Genomic DNA, 23,645 nt, shown 5'->3' on the forward strand with positions numbered 1-23,645 from the left:
GCGTTCAAGTGCAGCAGCAGCAGGAGCAGGGACGTACGGGGTTAATCCGACCCATATGCTGCACTGGGAGGTTGGGTCCACCACTACGGGGAAGACTGCGTGAGGCTGGCAGGCTGGGAGGGAGCACAGCAGAAGGGAGAGGACAGCGGGACTCAACACACACACACGCACACCCTTTCAAACCAACACCTGCACCTGGCCGCTCCATTTCCGCTCACAGAAGTCTTTCTCGTTCACCAGCGTGACGTGGAGTGCTATCATCCACGCGGATGGCTTCGTAAACTTTGCCAAAGCGATTTTATTCCTCTTATGGGGACCAAAAGTCGACTCATAGCGACTGGTTGCAAGCTCTTCTACTTTTTCTCGTGGGTACCAAGAATAATCATTTAAAAAAACGGATTATTTCCCCACGCGGTGTGATTTTTTTCCTTGGAACGACGCGCGGGGGAATGTGGCTGTGATAACTTTTTGCATCGGGGATATCAAAGGTAGGACTTTTGGGGGTTTAACTTTTAACAGACATTTGGTTACTTCATATGTGTGTGTGTGTGTGTGGTGAGTGACTGAACATTTTTGCTCTATCGGTTTGCTATTTCTGGATGGTTTGACTTGACAGGTAAACTGCACCCTTGTGCGGTCAGAGCTCGTCCTCTAATTATTTGATGGACTCCAAACCTCACTATGCTATATTATTACCAGAGATGGCCCCAATCTGTCCTGTCGTCAACACCCAGCTGTCAAAACCACAGCAAACACACAGACACACACACAAAAAACGATGGGGGCCCGCTTATTTTTTCTCCACGAGGTGTTCTTCAAACAAAAGCTGTGTTTGTACATGTACATTTGATTCAAAATGTAGACGTAAAATGTGCCGTGACGGATTTGTATTTATAGTTTGTGTTTCCTGGAGGTCTTTTTGAAGTTGTGATTATTTTAAAGTGGCAAGTACTGTACCGTGTGTTTGACGTAACATCGTTTCTGGGGTATTATTATTAGCACATACTCCATGCGACATAGGCATGGGATCCCCGTTCTGTTGGGCGGGTTGTAACTGGGAAGGTAAATTCCCTGTGTCTTTTACATACCCGGAGAATAAATCTGATTCTGATTGAGTCATGAGTATTGCCCAAATAGTTGATCAAACAGTTGAGTCCAAAGCCTAACCCTAACCAAACTAGTAGGGGAGACTGTGATATGATGTCACACTTTTGCACTCTTACATATTTCTTGGTATCAGTACATCATACATAAACAAAATGTGTACCAGATGAAAAGCCAAAGTCTCAGGTCTATAGTATATTTTGGATTCATGTCATGTTCATATTTTATCAGTGCCGAGTTCTGAGCAATCAAATCAAGAGAGTTCATGTGACATTTTGTCCCACAATAGGAGAAATTTGACTATATGGAATAAAATGTCGCGCTGGATTTTGCAACCAATAAAACAAAAATAAAAAGATTACTGTTCTCATTTTATGTGAAAGTGAACATTGAAATCAGGCACAGACAATGTTTCTCATTGACCTTGAAAAATTCCTTCAACATAGCCACTGAGCAAATGCCATTATAAAATATTAGGCACGTGCACTGGCTTAAAGTCCTTAGGACCTAATGGCACGTATGCCATGGCTCTCAGCCTCAAATGCCTGTTTCAACTTTCTTAAATGGAAAAATCACGAATTCATCCTGAAACTTAAAGGGATCTTCCTGCCAAGATGGTTCATTTTTCACTGACAAGCTCAATTCATCCATTTTTATTATTGTTATTTTCATCGAGAACATCATTCGCTGGGGGCGGCACAGTGGGTGACTGGTTAGCATGGACTGCACGTCTGCCTCACAGTGCACAGGTGCAGTGTTCAATTCCGGCTCTGGCCTCCCTGTGTGGAGTTTGCATGTTCTCCCCGTGCCCGCATGGGTTTTCTCTGGGTACTCCGGTCTCCTTCCACATTCCACAAACATGCATGGCAGGCTGATTGAACACTTTAAGTTGTCCCTAGCTGTGAGTGTGAGTGCGAATAGTTGTTTGGCTGGCAACTGGTTCAGGGTGCCCCCCGCCTACTGCTCGAAGACAGCTGGCAAAGGCTCTAGCACGCCCGCGACCCTTGTGAGGATAAGCAGATCAGAAAATGGATGGATGGATCGATGGATATAAGCTAGACTTTAAAAACAACCCTTCTCAATGAACTATATAGCCCCACGCCCCTCCCCCGCCTACAAATTTTGCTTGGAGTCATAGGAAGCACAGGAGATTTTTTATCCATTCAAAATCATTTTTAATACATGGCTAATATTGTCAAAGTAATGGGGATTGAACCCATCCTCAATGGGATGCTCCCACTTGCGCCTACTGTATATGAGGTGCTTAAAATGGCCACTGTCAGCTGAAGGGTCAACCTTGTAGCTGAAAGTACGGTGCTCTGAATCTTTCCAAGTCCAATTTTAAAATTGATCTCATTCTGCCCTGTTTTGACGAATTCTGACTGGACAACCCACAGCAGCTAGCGGGAGCGAACAACCTTGCTGCCTGCCTGTCCAGGAATCAATACTTATTACAGTGCTTACCTCCCCGCTGTGATCTGGACAGGCTGAGATGAAAGACAAGTCAAGCTTCAAAAGTGGGCGGGCCAATTTCTGATTAATCTCATACTAAAAAAAGCTCTAAAATCACTCAGAAACTTTGAGGAGGATGGGTTTTAGTGCTGACATCATTTTTGCATACGGACCTATTATATAAGTGCCAATGTTCAGCCAACTCAAGTCTTCCTGGAAACCAGTCAACAACAGGAAGATCCATTTCTAAACACTCAAACAAAATGGGACAAATGTCCCACTTGTCAGACTCATCATCCGAATGGCAATTTTGGCACACGTCAACAGAGTTGCCAGGAGTGTCAGGGTTTCATTGGCCCATTCTTTGCAGATGAGACAAATAACCCCAAAATGACTGAACTGCGTTTGTAAATAATAGCTTTAAATTAGCTTGAAACAGAACAATGATCGAGGCATGACTAAAATACCTTTAACCTCTCCTCTCACAAGACCAGATGTATCACTGCAAGGATTTAAAAAATATGTCAGGATGATGCTTGTTTTTAAAAATGTAAAGATATTCTTTTCCTATGGATTGTGCAAAATAGTTAATTGGCTCTCGTCTCAGCTCATAATTTGGTTTTCCTCACCGCCGTTCCGAGGTCAGTTGACGCTGATCGGAGCCTATTCAGGCTAACGGCGTATGGGCTAGCTAAACTTAGGCTAATTCTGATTCATGTTCCTTTATCCAATCTAGCATGCGAGTTAAATATATATACAGTATATATGCAGTCAAACCTCGGTTTCGAACATCTCGGTTCTTGACCAATTCGGTTTTCGACCAAAATTTTCGAGTTTTTTATGCCTCGGATGACGAACCAATTTCGGTTCTCGAACAAACTGAGTGCACTTGAATGCACCATTTGACTCCTCTCACCTTCCTTACACGAGGAAAACACTTCCTCGTGTTGCTTTCCATTGTGAGCAGATGTGTTCAGTATGTGTTTATTTTAAAACGAGCGTGGTTTCGGTTTTCGAATGATTTCGGTTTTCAAACAGCCTTATGGAACGGATTAGACTGCGTGTATATATATATATATATATGTATATATATATACAGTAAATACAAAACACGACTGCAGAAATTTGAGAATATTTTCTGTTGAGGCGCTGAAATCAGAGGATTCAAACCATTTTGAATTAAACAAGGGCTCTAAACGATTAAACCATCATCCAAATCATTGTTGAGAAATTTTACAATCAATTAGTTGCCAATTAATTGTTGCACGTCTGCACATCACACAGTTTAATGGCATTTCCATCAATTTCAATGGGGAAAGATGATTTGACTTCCGGTTTTATTTGATGAACTATCCATCCATCCATCCATCCATCCATTTTTTGACCTGCTTCATCCTCACAAGGGTCACGGGGTGTGCTGGAGCCAATCCCAGCTGTCTTAGGGTAATAGGCGTGGTACACCCAGAACTGGTTGACAACCACTGCCATGGTACACAGAGACAAACAACCATCCGCGCTCACACTCAGACCTCAGGACAGTTTGGAGGGTTCAATCAGACTTCCATGCATGTTTAATTTGGAATGTGGGAGGAAACCGGAGTACCCGAAGAAAACCCACGCAGGCACGGGGAGAACATGAAGCTGGAATCGAACCCTCTGCACTATGAGGTCGACGTACTAACCACTCGCATACCGGGACGCCCTTGAAGAACTACTGAATTTTAAAACACAACAATTATCTTTCATTTGCATACAATTGAGAAAAAAAGTTGATCCAGTGTTGTGTATCATTCAATTAAATGTAATAAAATGCCAAAAAGTAGTAATTGGCTTTTTTGTGGTGGTGGCATACACCGAAGTCCTAGATAAGTTGGAAATTATCTTATTGTGTTCTGGCATCTTTCTTTGTGGTATCATTTACAGTACTATTAGTATTGTCTGTTACTCACAGATTTTCTTTTCCAAGACTTCCTGCGAACCTGTCAATCGATAACCTCATGTGGATCATTTGAATTTTATTTGCTAGATTCTAACTGTCGTTAAACGTTGGCGAAAAGCTGTTTGCACCGTGCCTTGGCGGGCCTCGGCCCCATGGATTTCACGAGAGCGAGAGATGCCCGCGAGATGGCTTATCGGCTCAGCAAGCAGGGAGACAATTTAATGGACTCAGCTTTTAGTATTCATAATTTAGATGGGATACTCTCCAGTAAAGTGCAGCTGCATCATGAATGCGTGAGTTAAGGTCTTGGTTTCAACACCCTGAAAGTGTCAGAAATAGTCGGTGTGGGGGCTCTATGCGTCCGTTAACTGTCGCCACTGTACTGCACCAGCTCACAATCATCTGCACTGATCAATTGCAGCGAGCCAAAGAGAAGAGCTGTTGTTGAAGTTTACTAATCAGCAAACTAAATATAAAAGAAAAAAATGTTTTGCATTTAAAACATGCTTAGTTTAGGAATGCTAGCATAATGCTAACACATCATGGAAAATGCCATTGTTGGGCTAACTTGTAGCATCTGTACCAGGGTTATGACCCTTCAACAAATTATTATTATTATGGGGGCCCGGTAGTCGAGTGGTTAGCATGTCAACTTCACAGTGCAAAGTTACTGGGTTCAATTCCAGCTGCGGCCAACCTGTATGGAGTTTGCATATTCTCCCCGTGCCTGTGTGGGTTTTCTCCAGGTCTTCCAGTTTCCTCCCACATTCCAAAAACATGTATGGCAGGCTGATTGAACACTCCAAATTGTCCCTAGGTGTGAGTGTGTGAGCCCTGGGATTGGTTGGCAACCGGTTCAGGGTGTCCCCTGCCTACTGCCCGAAGATAGCTGGGATAGGCTCCAGCACGCCCTGCGACCCTAGTAAGGATCAAGCGGTTCAGAAAATGAATGAATATTATTTTTATTATATTTAGTATTGTTGAAGTAACATGTCTCTAAAGACAATATAACAATAGCATACAGTCTTTATCTTCTGCAAAAAATACTTATATTAGTGAAGCTTACACTTTACTGGTGACCATTCCCCCCCCCCCCTTTTTTTTATTATTATAATTTGCTGCTTATGTATGTAGTGTATGTCTCTATTATCCTGCACCCGGTGGCCAAGGTAGGCACACCTAGAAGGAACGGCATGATGTCAATGAATGTTGAAAACAATTACTATTCTATTTGTATATCATTGCTGTTGGGTGGAATCCTCGTATATCCTTTTATTTTTTTCCAGACGCTGCTTGGATCAAGTTGTATTATACCTTATCATATATTGTTTCAGGCTAACATCAACACAACAGAAAAATATAGTCAATCAATGATTTATTTTACTGACAAAATCATTAATTTATTACGCGGATTAAGATATTACAGACATGGACCCAGTGGCAACTGTACTCTTCATGGTCCGTGGTCATGTCGAGCCCACACCGTGCACGAAGCCTTTTAAACCGTTACAAATGCAAATGTCTGTCCTACATCATCTTCACAAACACCTATGAGTGATGCAATAAATATAACAGTGAGCCAATTAACCCCATGTATTTAGCTGCTATTAATACAACACCTTTGTGACATCACAGCGATCGATTTTAAACAAACAAGCCAACTTCTTTGTAGCTCACTTTTGTATTGTTTTGTAAGTAAAACATAATCCAGCTCTTATATGGAGGTGACAATTGCGCCACACATCTTCTGCAGAACAATGACACTGAAGTTTTTTTGCAACACTATTTCTTGCGCTCAAGAGCGACAATGGATTTATTTTCAAGCTATATTTACCGCTTTAAAGTGGTTAATGTGTAATAACAGACGACATGAAGGATGGACCATTCGTATTGATTTGTGAAAAACAAATGAATTTGACAATATTTGAACACCTGAGGTTTTCCCCAGACAGTGATAATATATCATAAATAATACACACTATTTAAAGCGTTAATTTCAAACGCTACAAAAATTGCGAAGACTGGATTGGATTAACAGCATTTCCATTCATTTCAATGGGGAGAGATGATTTGAGATAAGAATGTTTTGAGTAATAAATTCGATTCACAAAATACTTGAAAAAAAAACCGCTGCAAAAATCAACTGATATGAATAATGCAGCTTACTGAGTCACTCAGAAGTTGTTGTGAATCATCTTTGTTTGTGTGGGTATGACTGCATGATACTAACCTTCGGTGGCCAAGGCAGGCCCACCAGAAGAGCAGCACAATGAATTGAAGCAATACGTCATGATATATAAAGTGTTTAATTCAATGCAATACATTTAAAAGTCATTACTAGAGGTGCAGCAAAATCGACTCATCAACAACTAATTGATTATCAAATTAATTGACAACTATTTTGACAATGGAGTAATTGTTGACAGAATTTTTTTCACTTAAGTTGTCCAAGTCCACTGATTCTAGCTCCTCAAAAGTAAAGTACTGTATTGAGATTTTTGTAGTTCTCCATGAAAGCAGACCGATGATCTTTGTGTTGAATCAAATGAAAACATCTGGTCTCACTTCAGGAAAAAAAATGCAATCAATGATTCTCCCCTATTTTATGACAAATTATTCCATCCATCCATTTTTCGATCTGCTTTATCCTCACAAGGGTCGCGGGGCATGCTGAAGCCTATCCCAGCCGTCTTCGGGCAGTAAGCAGAGGACACCCTGAACCGGTTGCCAGGCAATAATCATCAGTTGCAGCTGTAGTTATTACTCTGTTCTTATTAAGCACAATATTATGGACGGGTGTTTTTCTCATCAACGAGCAAATTACAAAAAGTGTTTTGGGGTAGAAGGCATTTACATGTTAGCGTTACGTGTGTTGCCATGCAGGAAATTCAGCCCTCATCTCAAGGCATCACTGTGTGCTGTAGAATGAGCATTTTCCAACAATCTGCTCTTGCAGACACAAATATGTAGTCTTGACACACACCTCACGACATTTGCTTTTTAAATAAGTAATGGAGGCTGTCATTTTTTCCAGCGCAGGTGTGAAGATTTGGACTGCGCTGTGCGTCTCACCTTATTGCACAGCTGCAGGCCGAACTCCTGATCAGAGGCTTCAAAGAGCACGAGAGAAAGAGAGAGAGAGAGAGAGAGAGCGTGTGTGTCTTTTTCTGTCTCTTATTCCTCATGGGGCACGCTATAATAATCTAAGTCTTTTTCTTTTTTTGTGTCCAGATTTAGATCTGTGTGGGCTACCTGTATGGCTGTTACCATGACAACATCTGGAGCCCAACTCCTCTTGGTGGCCTTGTGTGTTTACAGAGGCCTGAGCCTGCAGCAGTCGGCGCCGCGGGTTCGCCTCTCATTCAAAGGTGAGCTGGAACGCTTGGCCTTGGCCGTCTTTTTTTTTTTTTCTTTCTTTTTCTATTTCACTTGCAGAGACCTGAACGCGTCAGGCTCGGCTTCCTCTTAATGCGTACATGATATAAAGATCGTGTTTCCTGCCACATGTCGAAAGGGTGCAACAGTGGAAACAAAAGGTGGATATTACAAGTGTTTTTCTACTGGCAGGGCCCTTGGTGAAAACGGAGCCACTCCACACCCTGAAACTCACACGCACTTGGGTCACACTCGTCATTTCTGCGGCGCTTTGACGTGCGATGTGATGACGTCCGTTCAGCGGTATCGGATACCGGCACTGAGGCCTGGAACACACAGACGGATTTATCAAACTTAAAAAGATTTTGTTTCCAGTAGCCATGACAGACCACACGCGGGAAGATACAAGAGTCACAGGCATTTAACAGTTGTGGTTGTATTGTGTGTGCGGTCTGCTCTGATTATCTCAACAGAGAACAGCACACACACACATTGAGATTCTGACCCATCGCATATCTCGAAACAAGTCCTCAGAGGCAAAAACCTTGCGTGATCTCACCAAAAAAAAAAAGAACAACAAACACCTCCAGATATGTGCTGATGCGACCAGAGTGATTTTGGAAAGGAGCAATGGCGTGAGAGCACTGTCAAATGGCAATGCAGTGTAAAAAGCCGTGCTTCAAAAAAAATACGCTTTTGGGGAACCCACTTTTATACACAAAAAAACCCCCAAGATTGGGCAGCACATGTTTGGGGTTTTTTACGCTTATTTTCATGTTCCTCAATCAAAGAGGGGTGAGAGTTTCAAGCTCAAGTTGGGGTTTCAAATTTGGGTTCCAAGTAACTGTTAGGGTTTCAAATTAGAGTGTCAAAGCCTGTGTTTGAGTTTCATATTAGAGTTTCACGTTATTGTAGTATTTCAAAACATGGTGAGGGTTTTAGTAAAGTGTGGCTTTATGCCATTCAAGGCGACGGAAGTCAAAAGCTCAATAGTTTCCCCACAGGCTGACAGTGAATGAGTTTTCATGATCAAAGTTTCAAATGAACGTTTCATTCCATGGTTAGGATTTCAAAATAGAGTTTCAAACCTGGTCTGGGTGTTGAATGTTTTGTGGTCTTGTGAGTAAATCTGTGATTTACGCCACCAGTGCTAACTTGACACGAGATGTGTCCTGACTGGTTTTACCAACAGTATTGACCACAAGAGAAGGGAGGATATGGTGTTGCCATGGCAACAACAAGAGATTCAATTCTGTTTCAACCAAGCCAGTGCGCCATCCATGCTATGATTTCTGATGAACACCTTGTGGTGCTCGACTGTTCCAATATGGCCACAGCTGGCATCAAAACGGTGTGGGGGCATTTTTGTTGTTCCACTCCATTGTTTTCACTTCATCTGACACACTCACAGACATCACGCTGCCTCGTAAAAGTCAACAAGAATGACAGGAATGAGATTTATGACATTCTTCAGCATTGAAGATGTTTTTGTCTCATGCTGTATCATCTCCGTGAGTGATGTTTAAATGCGGAATTCGTCAGATGATATGACATTTGGCAGCTGGAGGCTTGTTTTGAGTTCAACATCTTTGAAACCAAGGAAAATGCATGTCTGCGGCTTGGGACTTTTCTTTTGACCTCCAAGGCTAATTTTTTCTCGGTAAACAGCTTATATGTGCATGACATGGTGTTTTCAGTCGAACTTTGAAATCTTTAAGTCTGCTCTTTCACGTGTTTCTGATTACATCGGGGGTTGGATTTTGTCACTTGAGGGCCCAAGGCAAACCAATTCATATACAGTGGACTGGCGATGGGGACTGAGCCAACCCACGAGTGGCGAAAATTCACAAATAATTGACACATTGATAATTACATAGAAAAAATAGCGTTATTCACTGAGTGGGATATACCACCAATAAACATTTTGAACAAAACAGGAGTGCCCCCAGCACCCCCCCCAAAAAAAAAGAATTTGGAGAAAAAACACATCTGCAAAGATGTGAATCTGTGGGTGCCAAAGCGCGAGTATGAGGGGTCCACTGTAATCTCGTTAAGCATCTTGATATGCTTTCAAGAATGTGAATTGAGACTCAAACAATAGTTATTGTTTTACATACAAGAAAACTTCAGTCATCAGTTAGTAAAAGATGTTTGTGGGCCCGCAGGCAGTTTTCCGCATCTGCCTAATGTTAAGTCCGCCCCCGCCGAACACACACGAGGGCACGTCCGCAACAGCTGAGAGGTGTTCACTTATTAGCTTGTTGCTTTGGTAGCTGCACTCCCGAGCCGCTTTGACCCTTCCCCCTGATACCAAACAAAAAAGGCGAAAATTTGGATTGAGTCCAAATGTTTTCTCAGACTCCAAGGATTTATTGTTCATTGTTTGCCACAGCGAGTCTCTTTGTTTCCGGAGGCGCCCGTGGATGAGGTTGCGGTGCCTGCGAAGGCTCATGTGACTCCAATGAGCTGGCCTGAGTGACACCCCCGAGGGCCCAAAGGCCAGAGAGCTCTTCTTGTTCCCTCTCTTGTGTCTGTCCAACGGTAGGCACGCGTTAGTCCGCATTGCTCGAGAGCAAAACGTGCCATGTAATGGAAGTCGGAGAGCCGTGTCCGAACGCATCATTAGCGGCCGTCTGTTGTAACCCGAGATCTTGGCGTGACCCAGTTGTAGCGTCATACTTGAATCGTGTGTCCTTCCCAGTGTTTCCCTATCAGTGTCAGAATGCTGTCGGGGCTTCTCTGGATGTTTACCCGATGATGGCAGGACATTGTTGGCTATTTTCGGAGTTGTGTATAGGGGTGTGGCGTTCCCACATTCTGGCCCTTGAATGAATCCACACCGTTCATCCTGTGTTTACCTCGTCCCAACCCAAAGACAGCATCCCGGAGATCCGATTGCACAGCCTATTTTGGTCGCACCTTCCCTACGTCCTGTTGAATGTTGAACCCCGCAGAGGAAGATGGCGGCCACTTTGATGTTAATAAAGATTGGGCGTCATCCTCAATCCCCGTAAACCATCTTCTGAGGCTCATTTGTGGCCATTTGTTGTGACATAAGCCCGCTGTCATGACCGGGGCCCGATATGCTGCGGGCATATGGCAGAGATATTGAACACGGACCACAGATGCCTGCGTATGTGTGTGTCAGAGTTGAAATGATGCATAGAATATCTTGGACATTTCTTAACATTATGAACAACAGTAAAATGCAGTAACGTTACTGTATTCATTATTATTTGGGATGTTCACGATCACTTGATAAAACAGGTTTCTCTTTTTTTTTTCTACCCCTTACTCAGGTTAGCGATTACAAAAACCACAACTAAAATAATGTGGTTGCACAAGTGTGCACACCCCCTTTAAACTGGGGACGTGGTTGTGTTTAGAACGAAGCAATCACACTCAAACTCATGTAAATAGGAACTATCGCAGAGCTGCCACCATTTAAAGTGACTCTGATTCGCGCTGAATAAACTTCATTTGTTCTCGTAGGCTTTATCCTGACATTGTTTCTTTCAGGCAGAAGGCTGGCAGATATGTGCTAACGCTGACTGCTCTTTGTAACTGTTCATAATTCCCTTCACTTTGACTAAGGTTTGAGTTCAATCTGAAGAAAAACAGCCGCTGCTCATGATGCTGCCAGCAGCATGCTTCACTGTTGGAATGGTGTTCCTCTGGGGGTGAACAGTGTTGTGTTTGCACCAAACACTGCTTTTTTGGAATTATGGACACACAGTTCCACCATGCTTTCACTAGATCGTTACTGATTATCCCAAACACATTGTGGAAAAAGATCAGGCCCTATTTTACTAATTAGTCATGACTATATTCCAGATCTGACCATCGTAGTCTTCTCCTAACACAAGAAGAACCAGTCTGACTTTTTGATTTGATTGAGCACGAACAACCACAAGCACGCTCAACAGTCTCATTAGTCATTAGTGAATATCGGCGTGAGACATAAAGCAGTGTAGATTTTCTGTGTTCTTTTTTCAAAATTGTGGTTCAAATGAATTGTTGAACGGAAGCGTGCAACCGAATCACTCTGCGTTTCTTTCACAGCAGATGAAAATGGTTCAGTCAGAGCTTTTGGAAGAAAAAAGAAAAATGCTGAATACATTTTCCAGCAGCATGTCTTAACAGGTTCTGCTCGGCTGAGCACAATCCCGATCTTAAGAATTTGCGTAAGGGACTTGCTTTTATCACATGACTCCTGTGGGCATGTGGTACCTTCAGCTCAATCACACAGTCAGCACACATGAAATATTCACATCCTAAAAGCAAATATGTTTCTTAAAACGCTCCAAGTTGAGTTATATTTAATTGCCTGCATGCATTTGCCAGAGAACAAGTGAGAAGGCTGTTGTTTCAGGGGCTGTGTGTTCATGCAAGCCTGTCATGGAACAGGTTGGAGGTCTTAGTACTTCACTGAGCAACTTTAGCTCAAAGTTATTCAAATAACAGTTTGAAAATCAAGTTCATGTTGCCGCAATTTGTAATAATCATTACCGCTAATGTTACTCTTCATGGAGTCAGTGATGCCACACTTGCTTTGAAAAAGCAATCTGAGTTTGTATTACTTCTTCAAAACTGATTGCATGGTTTTGAAAGTCATTGTTGGATTAGAAAATACTGTACTAGTTACAATCCACAGCTGAATAAGAGACATTAACCAGGTTACATACATTACATAACTTAAGGGTGGTCACGATTACGCATTATGGGTCTGAAATCATAGCACTCGCTAAACTAACGTACCATCATAGTCTGGTAACAGCATAAAATCAGTAGCTAGCCAATGGCATTTGGTTAACTTCGCAAATTCAAGGAATCGTACACTCACAAAATGGCGGCCTTAACTTAGTTCTTTTGGACACACACTCCGGACAAAGTACAATTTTCTCAGGAAATCCGTAAAATAGAACGACTGCTAGCTCCGTAATGCCAATAACTGTGCCACTCTCAAAATCGTAAATAACGCTCTCCAGCCACTTTCTGTCTTTTCCAATTGTTTTACTATGATTGTCATTTGTGCTACAGATGACCCATGTTTTTTTAAATTTTAATCCAGCGGTCTCGCAATCAATCAATTAATTTAAAACAAATCAAAAACCCAATTAATCCACAACTGTGTTGAGAATCAAGCCATCGTTTAACTTATATTATTCCACATCCTCAGATTTTGGACTGTCAACAGTAAATATGGGATTTCTGTCGTCCTTTATGGAACTGACATCTAACAAAGCAAACCAGTAATTGAATCTTATTTCTTATCACTTTATGCAAATAAATAAATAACCGCCCATGTATTACGAAAATCTTGTTTATTTGCAGCTGTAGTACGATTACGCCCTTCTGCACATGTAACCTGAAGCAGCTTCCGCTGCGGATATGAAACTAGTAGCCCTTCATTCGTATTAATCAGGAGCCAAGATGTGCTGTAGCTGTGCTCAGTTTCAAAAGGTTGGCGAGTATATTACTCCCACTGGTGTGATACTGCTTCATTGTTGTTTATTTGTTTTTTTTAATCATTAAACAACAATAATAAGTTAATGAACAGTAAGTGGGAAAAAAATAAACATTTTGCAATGAACTTGAATTCCAAACACATTTTTAACCGATTAACCCATGAAATAAAAAAATCAATTCCAAAATTATTGTATTGTGATGGACATATTCATTCATTCATTCATTTTCCTAACCGCTTGATCCTCACTAGGGTCGCCGGGGGTGCTGGAGCCTATCCCAGCGGTCTCCGGGCAGTAGGCGGGGGACACCCTGAATCGGTTGCCAGCCAATCACAGGGCACACAGAGACGAACAACCATTCACACTCACACTCACACCTAGGGACAATTTAGAGTGTTCAATCAGCCTGCCATGCATATTTTTGGAATGTGGGAGGAAACCGGAGCACCCGGAGAAAACCCACGCAGGCCCGGGGAGAACATGCAAACTCCACACAGGGAGGCCGGAGCTGGAATCGAGCCCGGTACCTCTGCACTTTGAAGCCGACGTGCTAACCACTGGACTACCGGGCCGCCATGGACATATTCTCCTCTCAATTATGTCACTTTGCATGTAACACATGTTAACGTTAACCCTCATGTTATGTCTCTCCTTATTTTATTTTATTACAACAAGTAAAAGTAATGGTACTTTTTTTCGCAGAACTGATGGACACGCGGGCAGCGCGACCCTTCAGTTTTTCCTTCAACACCAGCGACTACCGAATCCTCTTGATGGATCAGGACCAGGGTCGCCTGTACCTGGGCAGCAGGGAATACCTGGTGGCTCTGGATATGCACAATGTCAACAAAGAACCGCTAATAGTATGAATGCAGTCACACAAGCACACACACACACACACACACACCCACATTCAAGGGATTTATTAATTTCTGTTTTTGTTTCGATTTACCTTCAGCATTACGATTGCAAGTCAACAGACTTAAAATCTTTTTGATTCGTTGTGACAATCAGTAACAGTTTTAAAGCTTGCTACCGACGCTATAGACACAGACGAGTAAACATTGTATTTTCAAACAGCCACGTAGCTTAAAAGTCCACTAGCTTATTGCTAACACATGACGGACAGCGGCATTGGCAAGCTAACACAGTTTGATCATTGCTGTGTTGTAACATTTTGAGCAACTGATGTGATTTATCTTCTGTGAAAAATGAATAATATTACTCCAGCTTACTGTGTCAGTTACATCCATCCATCCATTTTCCGAACCGCTTGATCCTCACTAGAGTCGCGGGAGGTGCTGTAGCCTATCCCAACCGTCTTCGGGCAGTAGGCGAGGGACACTGCCCCCGGTGGCCACTTCATGCTTACCACAAGGAGTCTTAACGACTAAATCATGCTGCACAAACTTTTAATTTCCTTACATTTAATATATTCATTTTATTATTCTATATTTATAACACACTATTATACAGTGCTATTTCCCTATTAAAAAAAACAAATTTATTTAGATTCTTAAGGCACCACTGTACTGTGCGAGTCATAATAAACAATTACCGTAGGTGGTCTAAGAGCACATTTACCGAAGTCATATTTAAATGTTTTTGGGAACCCCTCCTTCCCTCATAAAATGCTTTTGTTTTAAGGCACACCTTGCCATTAAACATTTTTGGAAGTTGGCTTCTGGGTGACCCAGACTGATGTCACATCATTTTAACTAACTTTAAACGTTGAGTTGTGTGCTGTTGTAATGACGATGAGATCATAGCAGTTACGAAAACACAACCACAAGAACAAAGCCAAATCTACACAAAACTAATGAAGAAAAATTCAGTCATCTATGTGGAAAAACTGAAACCATATGTCTCAATCAAAAACACATTTTCTTTCTTTACTTTTTTGTCCTCTTCATCCACGATTCATTTAAACTTTCACAATGCTCTGATGTTCCTAAAACTGAAAATCATCCTGGTAGCTTTAACATTATTTCCCGTCCATGTGAAAATAATCAAATTGCAATCTCCCCCCAATATTGTGACTGCAATTTGACATAGACTACATGCATAAAAATGTATTGTAGGTTAATTCTTTTTTCATCCCTAGGCAATAAATAACGATATTAGAGGCATGTATTATCCATGCTGACTCCCTAATAAGTCATTTGTGTGTTCAAACCAGATCCACTGGCCAGCATCTGCCAAGAGGAAAGGGGAGTGCCAAATGACAGGAAAGGGAAGACAGGTGTGATCTTGTATTTGCATTCTTTGCTTTCAAAATCAAGAGCATGTAAAAAGCATGTTGAAATTCCCCGTTGTCCAGGGCGAATGCGCCAACTTTGTACGCTTGATCGAGCCATGGAACCGCACCCACCTCTACACCTGTGGAACGGGAGCTTACCAACCCATCTGCACATTCATCAACAGAGGCTGGAGGGCCGAGGTGAACACATTCACACCCCCTCGAGCGGCATTCGTGGATAGAATCTCTGTGCGGCAGACCTGGAAACTTTGTCCTGCTAAATATTTCAGGAGTACAAACTAGGACACTGATTTGTTTATGATTTTCCTGTGCTCCCTTGTGACGTTAAAGCCATCTATTTTTATGCCGACTGTCATCCGTCTGCGCAGGACTACCTGTTTCGACTGGTCCCCGGCTATGTGGACTCCGGGAAGGGAAAATGTTCCTATGATCCCAAAGAGGAGAATGTCGCAGTTCTTATTCGTAAGATCCCTTCGTGATCAACAATTAATAAGCAGACAGACAAAACATGTTTCAGTCTTCTTTGTTCTGCTAAATGTTCCCCACTTTAGATGGTGACCTGTATGCAGGGGTCCATATTGACTTCATGAGCACAGATGCAGCTCTCTTTAGGACCATGGGTGGGAGAACTGCCATCCGGACGGAACAGTACGATTCCAGGTGGCTCAACGGTGAGTAATGGAGGGTGTGTGGCGATAAACTTGGTCGATTACAGGCTATGCTTCCTGTGTCGTTACTCATCACGGACACTTGGCTCAGTCGCCTCGCTGCTTATCTGCTTTTTACTAAACAATTTTTTTTTGTCCTCCAGAACCGGTGTTTGTTCAGATCCAACAGATCCCTGACAGTGCAGAGAGCAACGACGACAAGCTCTACTTCTTTTTCCGCGAGAAGAGCTTAGACTCCAGCGGAGGCCCCAACATCTTGGCCAGGGTGGGCAGAGTGTGCCTGGTGAGTCACCTGAACAAATACGACGGCGCTTCAGCTTACTTGGGAAATGAACCATTGTTTGTCTTGAGCTGCGAGCAAAAACTCAACTTACAAGCACTCGATGGTGGCAGACAACTTTACAACAAGCAACAAGTACAGTGGAACCGCAATGTTACAAATGCTGAATTTTTCAAGTTATTAAAAAAAAAAGAAAGTGAAAATATGCCTCTTTGGTTTTTAGTTTTTTTTTCTTAATTAGACCTCTGAATAAGTTAAAGCAGTGGGTGGGGAACTCCGGTTCTTCGAGAGCCATATCCTGCCTGTTTTAGATCTCTCCCTACTCCAATACATTGAGTCAAACAATCAGCTCAGCAGTGAGCTTTGTAGACGCTTGAAACTATCATGAACAATTCAATCAGGTGTTTTGGGAGTAGGGCGGGGATTTCAAACAGGCTGGATATATGACTATCGAGGAACTGGAGTTCCCTACCCCCGAGTTCAAGGTTACGGTTGGCTGTAAACGCTTCCAAATCACACATAGAACTCGATAGCACTCGAAAGTACCACCGACACGCACGCTTCCTCCAATCACAACTGTAAAGGTGGCTGCATTCTCTGGAGCTGTTTATCATTTCCATTGGTCACAATGGGAAAAGATGATTTGAAATAAGGAGGGCTTCATTCATTCCGTGCCCATGCTCGTGAGTCAAGGCATCACTTCATGCACCTCATCTTGTAAATTGAAAAGCGTAACTGGACACACTGAACCGCAACATCTTTTCTTTTGTCTTCAGAATGACGAAGGGGGTCAGAAATCTCTGGTGAACCGCTGGACAACGTTTCTCAAAGCTCGGCTTATCTGCTCAGTGATCGGCGATGATGGAGTTGAAACGCGATTTGATGAATTACGTGAGATAGCCGCGACAAATTGCATTTTAACGGCGACTTCTCACTTATTGATTCGTGCACACCCGATCCCGCAGGTGACGTATTCATCCAGCCGACACAGGACGAACGAAACCCAATGGTGTTTGCACTCTTTACTACTGCGGGGTGAGCAGCCTCAATCTTCAGACTATTTATTTATTTGACATTCCGACAGGGCACTGCACTTGATTTGGCTTTTTATTTCTGATTCAAGCACAATCTGTGTGTTATTTGTTCTTTCCATTTTCAATTGGTCATCAAAACTTAAGAATTTAACCCGACCAATTTATTTTGTGTTGTTTTTTGTTTTTAATCTATCTAACACAAAATACTTGTGAGGTATGATTCATGAAGACGATTATGATGTCACTTCAAACATGTGTCGTTGATAGACAGGTAAGTATGGCTGATTCTTCAGTTGCTGGATCATGATACTAATATGCACAGTGGACAACCACTATTCACTGGAGATAAGGACCAGGCTGGCTTGCCAATTATGAAAATGTGCCCATTTAGCACGTCCATTCTGGTGTGTGTGTGTGTGGGGGGGGGGGGGGGGGGGGGTCGGGTAAAACAACGTACTCCAAAAAAATCTAAAATAAGTGGGGCTATACGGCCGATAAGCATTTTCCAAATTGAGAAACCACCACGACTGAGGAAAAACAACCCATCAGGTATCAATCATTTGGGGCCTCGCACTGATCTGCTTCTTTCTTCGTAATAAGGTCATACTATAAAACTAAATGTTGTCGAGAGGCCGTGTTTTTTTCTCACACGATATTTATCATGTGCTACTGTCATGTCATCATGAAACGGATAAGAGTATTTCACTTGTTATTTTGGGAGTATTGAAATCTACTCTTCTGAAAAAGTAGTTGAAGGCTTGGCAACAGTAGTGAAAAAAGATGAGAACCGTGGATTTAGGGCTTTCATTTGCAGAAACGTAAAAATTATTACCACAATACCCTAAAATTTATTTTGGTGTGTCCCCCCACCTCCAGAGATATACTGTATATTGAAAAAAAAAATCAATCGGTCAGGGTATTTGTTTGTTATCCAGCTCTGTATTCAAGGGCTCAGCAGTGTGCGTCTACTCCATGGCCGACATCCGCAATGTCTTCAACGGGCCGTTCGCCCACAAGCATGGCCACAATTACCAGTGGACGGAGTACAATGGCAAGATTCCGTACCCCCGACCGGGAATGGTGCGTCTTAGCCCTCTTTGCTCCTCTTAAATATACAAAGGCAAAAGACTCATGCGCACCTCTTCTTTGTCATCTAGTGCCCGGGAGGAACCTTCACCCCTGGGATCCGCTCCTCCAAGAGTTTCTCTGATGAGGCTGTCAATTTCATCCGCGCTCACCCACTCATGTTCCAGCCCGTCTATCCTATCCACCGTCGCCCTCTAGTGGTGAGAACCGGTGTGGACTACCGCTTCACGGCCCTGGTGGTGGATCAGGTGGATGCTGTGGATGGACGCTACGAGGTGCTGTTTCTGGGCACAGGTGAGGCTTTTTAAACTCGAACTACAGTAAAGTACTTTCCAGGAGGCTGTTCAGACTTTAATTTTCTACTCAGTAATCGAAACGTATACATCTTATAACCGTGACGTCACCCCATACTTCCAACCATTCCCTGGCTGCATCATACTAAGGGTAACCGATTTGACCAAAGCAGAGCAGTTTAAAAAAAACATTGCAAATGGCTTGAATAACAATTTTTGCATTATACTCTCCTATACTTTGGAGTTTTAATATGTGAAGTCAGTCAGGAAAATGTGAGGTGAGGTGAATTGCTTTATAAAGAGAATGTGGCTGTAGTTTAAATTGTAACAAACAACTCCATTTAAAAAAATAAATAGATGTGTTGTGTTAGCTACGAAACTAGCCATTTTGGCAAAATTATTCCAAAACTACCCGTGTAAACATTTTCTACATGCCTGTGAGAAAATGCCATCCGCACAGGCAATTTATGGTGCTTGGCTTCTGCACACCACTGAATGCGGATGAACCCGACTGAACATTTACGTAGTATGCCGAGTTTGGTAACTACTTTCACGAGTGGGTGATCACTCATTATAAATTTGAATCGCTGTTGCAGAATGTGGTGATCTCACAGATTACAGCAAATAAAAATGCACATGAGCGCAGATAAGGACAGATAGATGACAAAAGGTTAAGCACCACAACATAAAGGCAATTTAGCATTAGCTGTAATCTTAGCAGACTTAAAAGCTAAGATATGTGGCTGCTTCAAACACATCTGGTGGGATTCTCTTTGTCGTGTGTTTACTTCTTTTATGTTATGTTACTTTACTCTTCTCAGATCGTGGCACCATCCAGAAAGTCATAGTTTTGCCCAAAGACCCCACCAGCATGGAGGAGCTCACGTTAGAGGAAGTGGAAGTGTTCCGGGTATGTCTTCTCTTTACCGTTTTGTCACAAGGGCATGTCAATTTTAACATCTTAGTCCATTGTCTTTTTTTTTTTTAATACCTTCACAGAGTCGAGCTCCTGTCAAAACGATGAAGATCTCTTCTAAACGAGTAAGTAAGCGTTGCGGCAGTTTACACCTGTGTGAGGACGCCATGACTCAGCTCGAAGATGTTTTATCTTGTGTCTTGCAGCAACAGCTGTATGTATCATCGGATGCGGGCTTGACGCAGGTGTCGCTGCACCGCTGCGGCGTTTATGGTAGAGCCTGCTCCGACTGCTGCCTGGCTCGGGATCCTTACTGCGCCTGGGACGGGGAGAGCTGCTCGGCCTTCACTCCTTCCACCAAGAGGTGCTGAGCACATTGCAGACAATTACAGACGGGGCGACTCACGGAGGTTTTATCATCTGTTGCAGGAGGAGCAGAAGACAAGACGTCAAACACGGCGATCCTCTCAGGCAGTGTCGAGGCTTTAACGCCAAAGGTCTGTTGCCCTTCTGTATGTTTGGGTCAAAGGTGAAATTTCAGTTGAATGAAACAGCATTTTAATACTCATTGTGATACTGATATTTTTTGAAGTGTTTCGATGGGCAGTGGACGCCCACTATTCATAAAGGATAGGCACTCTGCCGGCCCACTACAGCGAAAATCGGCAAATAACTGATGTCCATTGAAATGCATTGGGGGAAGCGTGTGTGTGTGTGTGTGTGTGTATGTATATAATTTTTTTTTTTTAATTCAATATTGGGGGAAAAAATAGACAAAATCCATGAACATATGTGCCAAACCGCAAGTTGGCAGTATTTATTATTTTAAAAAATAAAACGATATTGGCAAATATTTAGTTTTAAGTTAAATATTACAAGATGTTATCTATTTTTATTAAAAAGAAAAAAAAACGATTGTTGCACGATATCACGAACAACATCTTTGTGTTAAGCTTCCTTTCAAATTCTCTAAACATGCGTGTTAGCTTCATTGAATAAAAATAACAGAACATTATCCCAAACAATATCTATATTTAAGAAGGTCTTGATGCTTTGCGATGCCGTTTCTTTGTGCTTCCAGTGGAGAAACGTCTGCGAGAAACGGTACAGTTCGGGGTGAAAGGTAGCAGCACCTTTTTAGAGTGTCAGCCTCGGTCCCCTCAGGCCACCATCAAGTGGCTTTTCCAGAGTAACGGCAAAAGGAAATTGGTAAGGAACATCACTTGGAGGAATAGCTCACTACTTGCAGGGAATTGAGACAGAGCCCTGTTGCAAATAGTGACAATCCCTTTTTTTCCATGATCACCTAAATGAACTCATTGACTGTCAGCCGTTTTTCAAGCAAAGATCCCCGTTATGCCAGTCACTTCAGAGTTCTTTTTTGGGACAATGTTAGCACCCAACCTACGACAAAAAAAGTCTGAAAAAAAAAAGATTAATTCGATAGTCATCAACATGCGTTGGCTTAATCAAAACCACCAGTTTCAGGCAAAAACATGAAGAAAACAGTGACTTTGACGCAAATATTTTTTGCACCTCAAACTATAAAACAAAAGCAAGACTAAAAGAAGGCTTTTGCTGACAAATAATTTTTTTTGTTCTAGATATACTTACGTCCAACAAATATGACAAGATTTAAGCCCCATTATAAACTGATCGGGCTTGCCACTGGATTACACTGCCAAAAATGATGCTTTTAGGCATTCCATGTTTTACGAGCAAGAAATTGACAAAAAACAAGGTGATCTCATCATTTTTTTCCCCCATTATTGCACACCGACCATCACTTTCTGACTGCTTGGCTCTTCAGCTCAACCGCGTCGGCGATGTCCTGAAGACCAACCACGGCATCCTTCTCAAGTCCCTCAATGGATCGGACGCGGGGCTGTACCACTGCCTGGCCACCGAGAACAACTTTAAACACACGGTGGCCCGCGTGGCGCTGCGCATCCTCGATCGAGACATCGTTTTGGCTCTGAGCGCTCGAGACGATGACGAGGCCGAGACCGATCCCGAGACTCACGCCGCGCGACCTTACCCTCGGTCGTCCCTCGCTTCCACACCTTTCCCGCCTGAGATCAGACTGATCAACCAGTACTGCCAGTCCTATTGGGAGCAGTCCAGTCCCAAGCAGCAGCAACATCACCAGCGCAAGCGCACCAGCCGGCGGCATGCGGAAGGCCAGGAGCAAGGTCTCGGTTAGGACGCTCCTGCCGTCTGAGGTGGCCCAGTTGGACTTTTATTGGTTGTTGTTCATGCATGTTTGTGCATCTCCTCCATTGGTTTGACAGTCGACGCTGTCATGCCGTTCAAGTACCATATTGGTGTTTTATCTTCTGCGTAGCGGGTACATTTAGCGGATCGCACGCCTCACCAATGAGCGCATTCCAATGGTTCCATTGCAGTTTCTCTTGTTTGTTCAGCTTTCAAGTTCAGGACATAGTCACAGCTGAAGTCATTTTTGATTCAATTAAATTACCTTCCAGACCAACTACAATCTATTCCTAACGTGAAAAGATCATTTTTCCTCACTCAACCACATGACTACGATGACATACGTGACTTGCCAAAAGTTAGATGTTGGGCTTTGCCATGAAAATTTCAGGGTGAACATAAAGTGCACTGTGTTTCACATTTTGCAGGTTCAGTGCATCGCATTCTTTTTCTTAAAAAAACCATTTACTTGCACCATATCTTAAGGGAGCGTATTGCTGCAACAACATTAAAGGAAAAATAAAAGTTCAGTTTCACGCTTTAACTTGATAAAGTTCACGTTCCCCCCCCCCCAGATTGTTCTCCGTATGTTATGTTTGTAGTGTTTTTTGTCATGTTAAACTTACCTTTTAATTTGACCTTCTTTCAACGTTTGAGTGAATGTCCGACTGTTCAGTGTGTCACGAATTTGAACGGACCAAATAATTGCCCCGGTTGAAGTCGACTTGGCTTTTCACCAATTCTGTTCATCACGCTGTTCACATTTTGACATTACAAGACCAAGATGACATCCAAAAATGGATAGCTGAGAGAAGTTTAAACATTTTATGCAACATTTTATGTTCGTCCTGAAATTACACCCGACAGCTGAATATCCCACACTTTTTTGAGTTTTGTAGAATAAGCAAGTGCACCGTTGTTTCCAATATTCCGACTGCATGACACTGAAAGTTGGCGGTGCAGGGAAAATAGGATATTTGTAAACTTATAACCCTAGTGCCACAAGAAGGTGTCAAGCGGCAAAACCACAAGTGTGCTACTTTTGAGTATATTGAGAGCAAATGTAATATATTGATTGTGAATATAATATATACGGCCAGTGGATTACTGTTGTATTGTTTGAGGAAGCAAAGATGTTTTATCAATGTTTGCATGCTTCTCTATGTTGTTTGTCACTCTTCTTGGGCCTTGCCGTGTAACGATGTCCGTAAAGTGTCAACTATGAATACCGTGTTAAGCTAGGCCTCTCCGGTCCTGTGCTGTCGTGACCCCCCCAGTATGTGAGTGGTGAAGACACACTTCACCGCGGTCTTCCAGTCATGCACTTTGTAAGTGGTGGTGGTGGGAAATTTGGGATGTTTGCACAGCTGTTAACAGTAAGTTAAACCTTTTTTTTTATGTACAGTGTCTTGTTATATAAAGTGGAACGATGTTGACCCCGTGTTTTCAGTATGTTTCTTATGGCTTGGGTATCTGTGACTCTCCATTGAAATGCATATCAAGAATATTATCCAAACTGTGTTTTTTGTCCCTCTTTTTTCATCTTAGCTATATTG

General features: G+C 42.6%; 1 protein-coding gene across 1 annotated transcript; it reads left to right on the forward strand.

The window, feature by feature from the left end:
• Positions 1–23,525, forward strand: LOC127595953 (semaphorin-3F-like). The gene is made up of 19 exons (XM_052058036.1): positions 1–488; positions 7,535–7,650; positions 7,727–7,863; positions 14,041–14,201; positions 15,518–15,580; positions 15,659–15,778; positions 15,967–16,060; positions 16,150–16,269; positions 16,410–16,549; positions 17,323–17,437; positions 17,512–17,581; positions 18,516–18,660; positions 18,738–18,960; positions 19,781–19,869; positions 19,959–20,000; positions 20,082–20,239; positions 20,305–20,372; positions 20,957–21,084; positions 21,686–23,525. Exons 3-19 carry the CDS (start codon positions 7,752–7,754, stop codon positions 22,076–22,078), a joined length of 2,241 nt encoding a protein of 746 aa, XP_051913996.1. The 5' UTR covers positions 1–488; positions 7,535–7,650; positions 7,727–7,751; the 3' UTR covers positions 22,079–23,525.
• The last annotated feature ends 120 nt before the right edge of the window (positions 23,526–23,645 follow it).

The sequence above is a fragment of the Hippocampus zosterae genome, chromosome 2, assembly GCF_025434085.1.
Source record: "Hippocampus zosterae strain Florida chromosome 2, ASM2543408v3, whole genome shotgun sequence".
Lineage (NCBI taxonomy): Eukaryota > Metazoa > Chordata > Actinopteri > Syngnathiformes > Syngnathidae > Hippocampus > Hippocampus zosterae.